Source organism: Centruroides sculpturatus, unplaced genomic scaffold (genome assembly GCF_000671375.1).
Source record: "Centruroides sculpturatus isolate CEXI.00-Female unplaced genomic scaffold, Cexi_2.0 scaffold146, whole genome shotgun sequence".
NCBI classification, from domain to species: domain Eukaryota; kingdom Metazoa; phylum Arthropoda; class Arachnida; order Scorpiones; family Buthidae; genus Centruroides; species Centruroides sculpturatus.
The window spans coordinates 429,978-440,987 of NW_019384292.1; the positions used below are offsets into that span (position 1 = coordinate 429,978).

General features: G+C 31.0%; 1 protein-coding gene across 1 annotated transcript in view; it reads right to left on the reverse strand.

The window, feature by feature from the left end:
- LOC111625647 (cilia- and flagella-associated protein 251-like) overlaps positions 1-9,943 on the reverse strand; it is a 22,597-nt gene extending 12,654 nt beyond the window's left edge. The window contains exons 1-3 of the mRNA XM_023372288.1: positions 9,872-9,943; positions 9,534-9,674; positions 2,300-2,440 (exon numbers count right to left, since the gene is read on the reverse strand). Coding sequence (XP_023228056.1) covers positions 2,300-2,440; positions 9,534-9,674; positions 9,872-9,943 — 354 coding nt within the window. The remainder of the gene's footprint in view (positions 1-2,299; positions 2,441-9,533; positions 9,675-9,871) is intronic.
- Positions 9,944-11,010: the final 1,067 nt, after the last annotated feature.

Sequence of the window (11,010 nt, forward strand, 5' to 3'; positions counted from 1 at the left end):
GGGTTACAGATTGCAATTATTGTTTTGCTGGTTACAAATAGAGGAAAAAAAATTCAACTCCAATTACCGATACTGCTCCTCGGATTCTCATTAATAAGAAGAATAACTCCGCTGATGAAGATAACACGTAACGATCATTGCTCTTCCGAGAATTAAATGCCAAATATATGTGACGTAAATAGTTAAAATCTGGATTATTCTCCTGGATGAGGGATCTGTAGATAGATGGATGGATGCGGAAAACATATATTCAATTTTATTTTTTTTTATTCTTCTTCTTCTTCCTTCAATATTTGAAGGTGAATTTTACAACATTCGCAGCATTTTTCAATAGTATGAGGTGGGAGAGAAAGTTTCTCTGATCGATTGAACATCACTCAAACACATCGATCACAAGCAGCACACACAAAAAAGGGGGCACTAACTGACTTTGACATTGTCAAAATGACTAAAAAAGCGATAACGATTTACACTTTCCTTCCTTCATGATCCTAAAGGAATCCCATTTGAACCGTAGCTAACTTATTCAGTCGACTTTATGCACGTAATGAGCAGATTTAGGTACTTGACTATAAACACATTCATCCTGTCACGTGACTTGAAGCACCCTTCATATCTCGAGTTGAAGTATATATCGAGTGAACTTAATACAAGAGTACTGTAAGTGGATGAGGGTTTTCTATTGAAATGCATTTTACCTTGTTGTTTCTCCATCATTTATAAAAAGGAAGGAGGGAGGAAAAAAAACGCATAAATGTCATACGTTGTAACAGGGGCCTCCTTTCTTTATACGAAGTTTTATAAATCCTCAGTTAAAGTACAGGTGTTCGAGATCGTTACACGGGGGGAAGGAGTAGAAATCTGTTTTACGTCGTCGATTTTTACCTGTAAAGAAAATAAAAAGTTATCTCGAGCGAGAAGTCAATAGATCAGATACGAGTAGAAAGTCTTTTAAGAGTGTTGGTAGAAACGTAAAAATGGTGGATATATTGTTTTGTGTGCAATATAAGGGATCTAGTTAAAGCTATCTTGGACCATCGGATCTCCCAATGGAGATGGTAAATCTCCCTTCCTCCACAGTGAAGTACTTCAGACATCAAAAGCGAGATTCTCTATAGATAGTTTGTTTACAATCACTCTTCTATCGTTATTTCTTACCGGAATGGGTTATATTTTCTTATTGTTGACATCTCCAATTTTATTCTAAAGTTTTACCGGATAAAAATCCAATATTTAACTTCAGATTCAACTCTTTATTTATCTTTTATCAATAGTTAACGTGTCTGAAGTTTCTTCTTCTTCTTGGTTATCCTCGTGGTGATCACATCACGTAAAACGTTATTTATTTAAAATTAATTCATAAATTGATACTGTAAATAAATTTAAAATTTAATTCTTTATATAATCCCTTAAAATTTACTAAAATTCGCGTGTTTATGAGGAAGTTCTTCCTTCCTCATCCCTTTCGAGACGTAGCATCTGGATAAGATTCTTTGCTAAAGTTTCCAAGAAATTTTCCTTTCTTTCTTCTAAGATTCGACATATTTGAAAAGTTTAAAATTTTCTAAAAATTTCTGAATGTGTGAACTTTACAGTTTTCATGTGGAGCACGATTTTTTAACTCATCGTTTTCGATACCTCACCTTAAAGAGATGGTTCGCATTTCAAGTAAAACCATTCGCATTATACAAAGAAGGGGAGAGGAGAGGATAGAAAGAAAAAAAAAAGCTGTTCGCGTGATGATTCACTCGAACTTATCGAAGGAAAAAATAAGCAAAAATAACATAAAACTACCCATGAAAGTGAAGCGTGACCCGTTCTCAATATCCATAGCTAATGCTTCAGATCACGGTAGCGTAAAACCATTTTTAAAAAATATAAAAACACGTGTTTACATACCATTTTCCATACACATTGTTAATTATAATTAAAATAAACATATATATTTAATAGAAAATTGATAAATAAAACGAAATCATAGTCAATTCTATGCTATTTTTATATCAAAGGATGATGATTTTCTCTGAATCAGATCCTTTCCCATAAAAACAATACATAGACTATTTATATATCAGTATAAAGAATGTATTTTATATATTTCCTTTCTATTTTTATAAAATTCTATATATAATTTTTATTTATTATATCCTCATTTTCCTCATTCATAATCCTCCAATCTATTTTTGTTTCTTAGCATCATTCAGCATCTTTTTTATTACTGCTCTTACCTTCTTTTTTATTTTTACTTTACTTTTTCCTTAGAAAAATTTGTATGTAATATATATACAGTTTTCTTTACCCTTATTTTTGTTCCATCTTCCTCACTTCTCTGCTGATTTTCATCTTCCTCACTTCTCTGCTGATTTTCATCTTCCTCACTTCTCTGCTGATTTACATCTTCCTCACTTCTCTGCTGATTTACATCTTCCTCACTTCTCTGCTGATTTTACATCTTCCTCACTTCTATGCTGATTTTATATCTTCCTCACTTTTATGCTGCTTTTATATCTTCCTCACTTCTGTGCTGATTTTACATCTCCCTCACTCCTCTCTCTGCTGATTTTACATATTCCTCACTTCTATGCTGATTTTATATCTTCCTCACTCCTCTCTCTGCTGATTTTACATCTTCCTCACTTTCTGCTGATTACTTCTTCCTGATATTTGATTTNTCTTGGTTCCTTGATTCTTCTTGATTTCTTCATTCTCACGACAAAAATTTTCTCAATTCCTAAGTTTTCTCTCACTGAAACTTTTCTTTTTGATCTTAATTCCTCAATTTTCCTCGATTGGAACTTATCGAACATTTAAAGACTATGACCGAATTAATTGCATTCTACATAAATTAGAAGCATTTTACTCAAATTTTTGTCAAACATTTTTAACAACCGAAAGTTTCAGAATAATTAAAAGCACTTAAGGAAAATCTTGGTATAATCATTGATCAGTTCGATGAACAGTCGAGTACATTTATCATCTTTTAGGATGTGCCATTAGTTCGAAAAGTATTTTAGAAAATCACCAATCATTGCCGTTCGGCCACTCCTTTATCTCCAAAACCTGATTATTAAAGGATGTAATAATATATTTGGAACATTTGGTCATACGCTTGTTGAAAGGTAATATTTAAACAAGATATTAAATTAAATCTTTACGAAAGAGAACTTTTGAAAAGATTAAAAGAAAATTATTTAACAGCTGATGGAGTGTAATTACTTTATGACAATCCAAATTTTTCTTAAACAAATTAATATATCATTTTAATCTTTCGCAGAAATGCTCCGGGAGGTCGACTATTTTCTCTATATAAAATCTTTGATTTCTACCAGTAAAAAACGCTTTAAGCCTTAAAAAATTTAATATATTCTTTATATATTTTTTAAAATTTATGAATTGATTTTGTGTATAAACTTAAAATATATTTTTTAAAAATTATTTTCTGGGAGTAGCGCTTAGCAACTGTCTACGAGAAGCCAAGCGAAACGGCATTCTTCATCGAAATAATAAAAGAATATTATGAAATTCTAATAGAATATTTAATTAATTATTTAATGTTTTATTTAATTTTAACAAATTTGTATGTTATTAATTGAGAGGGACGTTTAGGGGATGCGATATTGAAATACTTCATTAAAAAGAAGAAGAAAATATGTCTACTTTTTCGCATTTTCTAAATCGATTTACAATTTTCTAACGTTATTTCTTGATAGAAAAGAAATTGATTTCTGTTCCAGATATTCAAAAGCATCATCCGCCGTAGGAAAATTAAGATAGGAATTTCGGCAAGAGTAATCTTTTCTCTCCAGATTCGGGTTAGAGTATCTGAAGATTGCTTCGTTACAAATCTCTCTTCTTACAGTTGCAGCATTGCCTGAAGGACCCAAGGGAAGTATTACGATTTCTTATTCGTCATCAATAGCTATTCAGACTTTCTTACGTTCGTTTCGATTTCTAACAAGAGATGGAACAGGAATTTTACCTTCTTTTGTCAACTGCGATGATTGAAAACTTTCTCCCTCTTACAATCTCTCTAAACGTTAATAAATTCATTTTCAATTCCAAAATACTGCTTAAAAATCCACTGATAATTACTTTAAATTCGAAAAATATAACAAAAATTTACCTCCAAATTCTTCACTTTAAGGATCTTGAGCTTCTTAACTCCAAGGATGCAAATTATGAACTCTACTTCATTCCAAGGATGCTGATCTTGACTAAACAGCATCATTTACAGCAAAACATATAATAAATATTGTCTATATATTTATTTTAATGTTTTTCAATACTTAAATGCTCTTTAAATTCGAAAAATAACGCCAATTCATTCCCAACTTCTTTACTCCAAGGATGCTGATCTTGAGCTTCTTAACTCCAAGGATGCGAATTATGAACTCTACTTCATTCTAAGGATGCTGATCTTGACTAAACAGCATAATTTACAACAAAATATATAATAAATTCTGTCCAAATATTTATTTTAATGCTTTTCGCTACATCAGTACTCTTTAAATTCGAAAAAATAACGCCAATTCATCCCCAACTTCTTTACTCCAAGGATGCTGATCTTGAGCTTCTTCACTGACAAAACAGCTTTATTATCTAAAAATACATAATAAATATTGCACAGATATTTATTTTAATGCTTTTTTTCTACAAAGTAAAATATTTTTATATTAAATTCTTGAATATAAAACGAAGTATTCGCATCAGTGTCGAGTGAAGTAACTTTAGTCTATCAAAGTAAAATACTCAGAAGAGGAAAGAGAAAATTGTACACCGGAAGTGACGATCGATCCGGACGTGACGTGAACCACTAAAAGGGAGGTTTAGGATAATGGAGATCTAACAGAAAATGCAGAAAGAAAAAGTACCACTACGCTACTACTAGGTGCTTCTGTTAACACGTCTAGAAACGTGTAAAGTAATTGAAAAAGGGTATAAATTTTTTAAAAATTATTCGAATTTATTATTTAAAAAAGGGATTTTTATGTAAAAAAAGTGTTTAAATTTATCAAATCCTCGAAAGAAGTTAGATTTTATTGATAATCTTTGAAGAAAAAGCGTACTTTTTAAATTAATTTCTTGTTAAAATCTTCATCCTAACTTGTAACAAACTTAATAATTTTGTTAGAATATTCCAAATCAAATTATCCGATGTTATATATTAAAAAAAAGTGTCGAAATTTTTAAATAAATTTACCAAGAAATCAAATTATTTTATGAAATATTGTAATTAAATTTTTACTTAGTTTCTCCTTCATATCTCCGCATCTTTAATCGATACAGCATCGTGTTCAATGATGAAATTTGTAATTCTACGTTTCGTATTTTATGCCTTTTTAAAGCGAATTTCCTCTAGTATAACGTTTCTCAACCTCCTACTCCTTCATCCTTCTGTGTGCAGATTCTCAACCTTTTTTGGGTGGTACGCGTACAACCGGTTGAGAATTGTTAGTCTAGTGCATAATCTTCATGCAAATTTTTGTATGTTTAATAATGAATTTTCATGTCCGTCACGTCTTAAAGTTAAAACTTCATTAGTACCAACTTTACAAGTTTACAATGTTCTTTTATTGTTCGTTTCTTTCCAAAATCTTAAGAGAACTTCTAACTCGACTTTTTTCTTATTTATTATTAAGTAATTTATATTTTTCTCAGTAAACTGTCTGCATGTTAGATGTAGTTTAAAATAAATATAAGTGTTACTCTAGAAGTTTTCTTTGTTACGCGCGAAGTGTCCGTAACGCAGACTTTCTAATTTACATAATTTTTTCAGCTGGTTATTTTAAAGATTTATATATAGTTTTGGGGAAATTTATAGGTAAAATTCGAGATATATCCCTGGAAGATTCTTTCAATAGTTTAAATATGGAGAAATTCATAGTTTAAGGGGGAATTCACAGGGAAAATTCAAAGATATAACCCCTAAAAAGTCCTTTGAATAGTTTAAATATAGAGAAATTTATAGTTTTTTGAGCAATTTATACGCAAAATTTGGGAATATAACACTGAAAAGTCGTTCGAATACTTTAAATATGTATAAAAGAAGCAGAGGAAAAGAGTTAAAATATTCCTTAAAAATTTTATTAAATATTTTCAATATTGCTTCAGCCATTGATGTATAGAATGAACAACGAGAAGGGAAAGAAAAAGGAATAAATAAAAATGGTGTCAAATATGGGAGTGAGAACCCTGAGGGGGGGTCTGGTGTAGCGCAGGAAAAGCCAAAATAAAAAAAAAAACATAGTACATCACTTAATATCGTTTGGAACTATCCATCTTATGCCAACGTCAGGGATATTGAGCATGAGCTTGTTTCAAGAACGTGGTGTGTTTGTGAGCCTCAGGAACTTGACTCCATCGAATGATAAAGTGGATTCGGCGGAGCAAACCCAAAGTATCGTCCAATAAGATTTAGATGTCTCCATTGGGACAAGCGTGGCGAATGAAAAATGATGGGGGGGATGTTTAGTAGAAGAGGGACAGTAGTTTTGTAGTTCGACTTCGATAAAAGTATTAATATTGTGTTACATCGGAATGTGATGCGGAATGCGAAAAAATGTTCATATATCAGGAGGCAGGGGGGAAGAAATTCGCTATGGAATTTATAAGAAATGCTCTTTGTCAAATTGAATGTTTCTCTCTCTTCCTCCTTTTTTTTTTATCCACGTGTTCCTGCTCCTCCTGCTCCGTGATCGATGCAAGTTTCTAGATCTAGAAGATAAGAAGATAGGAAAAAATGATAATTGAATGATTCGATCTTAAATTAACTTTTTAATGATGTTAAAAAACGATTTCTTTTCTCGTTTCTGGCAGGGGAACATATTTTTACTTTATCTGACAATGTAAAGAAAAATGTTAGGAGACAATGATGAACTGAGATAAGAGTGTATTGAAGTATATTTGAAACATGGAAAAGTTGAGCTGGACCCGTCAATAAGAGTAGATTGTTCATAGAGAAGGAAAGAGAGAGAGGGAGAGGGAGAGAGGAAGAATGATGGTTATGATTTATTGCTCACCCACCAGATTTGACTGGACAGCTAATATAGTCAGCCACTGGTGATGTATGGACTCAAAGGAGATGGATATTTCTAATGTAAATCCCTATATTCTACTGTAAAAAAAGAAATCCCTACTGCTCGATAACTTTGTAGAAATTACAGTAAAGAAAGAGGATATTCAAGATTTTAATTTGGTAATTGTCGTAGAGCTTTCAAATCCGTTGTTTGTATCGGGTTACAGATTGCAATTATTGTTTTGCTGGTTACAAATAGAGGAAAAAAAATTCAACTCCAATTACCGATACTGCTCCTCGGATTCTCATTAATAAAAAGAATAACTCCGCTGATGAAGATAACACGTAACGATCATTGCTCTTCCGAGAATTAAATGCCAAATATATGTGACGTAAATAGTTAAAATCTGGATTATTCTCCTGGATGAGGGATCTGTAGATAGATGGATGGATGCGGAAAACATATATTCAATTTTATTTTTTTTTATTCTTCTTCTTCTTCCTTCAATATTTGAAGGTGAATTTTACAACATTCGCAGCATTTTTCAATAGTATGAGGTGGGAGAGAAAGTTTCTCTGATCGATTGAACATCACTCAAACACATCGATCACAAGCAGCACACACAAAAAAGGGGGCACTAACTGACTTTGACATTGTCAAAATGACTAAAAAAGCGATAACGATTTACACTTTCCTTCCTTCATGATCCTAAAGGAATCCCATTTGAACCGTAGCTAACTTATTCAGTCGACTTTATGCACGTAATGAGCAGATTTAGGTACTTGACTATAAACACATTCATCCTGTCACGTGACTTCAAGCACCCTTCATATCTCGAGTTGAAGTATATATCGAGTGAACTTAATACAAGAGTACTGTAAGTGGATGAGGGTTTTCTATTGAAATGCATTTTACCTTGTTGTTTCTCCATCATTTATAAAAAGGAAGGAGGGAGGAAAAAAAACGCATAAATGTCATACGTTGTAACAGGGGCCTCCTTTCTTTATACGAAGTTTTATAAATCCTCAGTTAAAGTACAGGTGTTCGAGATCGTTACACGGGGGGAAGGAGTAGAAATCTGTTTTACGTCGTCGATTTTTACCTGTAAAGAAAATAAAAAGTTATCTCGAGCGAGAAGTCAATAGATCAGATACGAGTAGAAAGTCTTTTAAGAGTGTTGGTAGAAACGTAAAAATGGTGGATATATTGTTTTGTGTGCAATATAAGGGATCTAGTTAAAGCTATCTTGGACCATCGGATCTCCCAATGGAGATGGTAAATCTCCCTTCCTCCACAGTGAAGTACTTCAGACATCAAAAGCGAGATTCTCTATAGATAGTTTGTTTACAATCACTCTTCTATCGTTATTTCTTACCGGAATGGGTTATATTTTCTTATTGTTGACATCTCCAATTTTATTCTAAAGTTTTACCGGATAAAAATCCAATATTTAACTTCAGATTCAACTCTTTATTTATCTTTTATCAATAGTTAACGTGTCTGAAGTTTCTTCTTCTTCTTGGTTATCCTCGTGGTGATCACATCACGTAAAACGTTATTTATTTAAAATTAATTCATAAATTGATACTGTAAATAAATTTAAAATTTAATTCTTTATATAATCCCTTAAAATTTACTAAAATTCGCGTGTTTATGAGGAAGTTCTTCCTTCCTCATCCCTTTCGAGACGTAGCATCTGGATAAGATTCTTTGCTAAAGTTTCCAAGAAATTTTCCTTTCTTTCTTCTAAGATTCGACATATTTGAAAAGTTTAAAATTTTCTAAAAATTTCTGAATGTGTGAACTTTACAGTTTTCATGTGGAGCACGATTTTTTAACTCATCGTTTTCGATACCTCACCTTAAAGAGATGGTTCGCATTTCAAGTAAAACCATTCGCATTATACAAAGAAGGGGAGAGGAGAGGATAGAAAGAAAAAAAAAAGCTGTTCGCGTGATGATTCACTCGAACTTATCGAAGGAAAAAAATAAGCAAAAATAACATAAAACTACCCATGAAAGTGAAGCGTGACCCGTTCTCAATATCCATAGCTAATGCTTCAGATCACGGTAGCGTAAAACCATTTTTAAAAAATATAAAAACACGTGTTTACATACCATTTTCCATACACATTGTTAATTATAATTAAAATAAACATATATATTTAATAGAAAATTGATAAATAAAACGAAATCACAGTCAATTCTATGCTATTTTTATATCAAAGGATGATGATTTTCTCTGAATCAGATCCTTTCCCATAAAAACAATACATAGACTATTTATATATCAGTATAAAGAATGTATTTTATATATTTCCTTTCTATTTTTATAAAATTCTATATATAATTTTTATTTATTATATCCTCATTTTCCTCATTCATAATCCTCCAATCTATTTTTGTTTCTTAGCATCATTCAGCATCTTTTTTATTACTGCTCTTACCTTCTTTTTTATTTTTACTTTACTTTTTCCTTAGAAAAATTTGTATGTAATATATATACAGTTTTCTTTACCCTTATTTTTGTTCCATCTTCCTCACTTCTCTGCTGATTTTCATCTTCCTCACTTCTCTGCTGATTTTCATCTTCCTCACTTCTCTGCTGATTTACATCTTCCTCACTTCTCTGCTGATTTACATCTTCCTCACTTCTCTGCTGATTTTACATCTTCCTCACTTCTATGCTGATTTTATATCTTCCTCACTTTTATGCTGCTTTTATATCTTCCTCACTTCTGTGCTGATTTTACATCTCCCTCACTCCTCTCTCTGCTGATTTTACATATTCCTCACTTCTATGCTGATTTTATATCTTCCTCACTCCTCTCTCTGCTGATTTTACATCTTCCTCACTTTCTGCTGATTACTTCTTCCTGATATTTGATTTTTCCTCACTTTCTGCTGATCTTTCATTACATTCTTCATTCGTATTTGATTCTTTACTTTCAATTCACCGCATGTTTAATGTTTCAATTCTATACTTTTTCTTCTGGAAAATTATCTACTTTATTCCTTGCTACATAAACAATGAAAATTTTAAAATTTACTGCAATCAATTAATTCCATTTGCAACATATAATTAAGAAGAATTCCATAAAGAATAATATTCTTAAATAAATTCAAACATTATTCGTGTATCTGATGCAAGAAATTAAGTAGAATTAAAGAAATATATTTTTTTTTATCCATTTATATTATTAAAACATTAAATGAAAAATTATTTAATGGAAAAATAATTCGCTTTTATAAATAATAAAATATATTATTCTTTATTTTCAATATTTTCTTAGAGAGGGGGAAAAGAGAGAAGAAGAAGAAGGAAAAAAAAAAAATACAAGAAAATTATAATTGATGATGCGAGGTTTGTAAATGGAGTCAAATTGAATTATTAATCACGAATTTCTGATTAATTTTACTCTTACATTTTTTTCTTCTTTTGTGAATCTTAAGAAGTTAATAAAGTAGAAATCTTTATGATTTTGGTTTTATAAATGATCCTTTTCTAGATTTTTATTTTTTTAAAAATAATTCTAATATATCTCAAATTTCTCCTCTTCATCTTTACATCCACATCTTTATTTTTCTCCAACGCAATATAACTGTAATTATTGATGATATACAGCATTTAAAAAATAAATTTCGGTTTTCTGCGGTTGATATCTTTACAAAAACAAAGTTTAGAATGTATACAACAACAACAACAACAACAGTAGCAACAACAACAACAACAATTACAACATCAAGAAACGAGCGATTACATACAGAAATTTCGTTTTAAAAGACAAAAAAAAAGTAAGGAGACAACTCGTTTCCATTGCAAATGTAATGTACAAAGGAAAAAAAATCATCAAGCAAATGTACTGTGCAGTACAATACTAAGCTTATTGTTCATAAACATAAAATGTACTTTATTGCAATTCAGTAAATGATAGCCATTATTCATTAGCTTATGCTTGTACATTAGATGACAGAAAAACATTAAATTCTCTTTG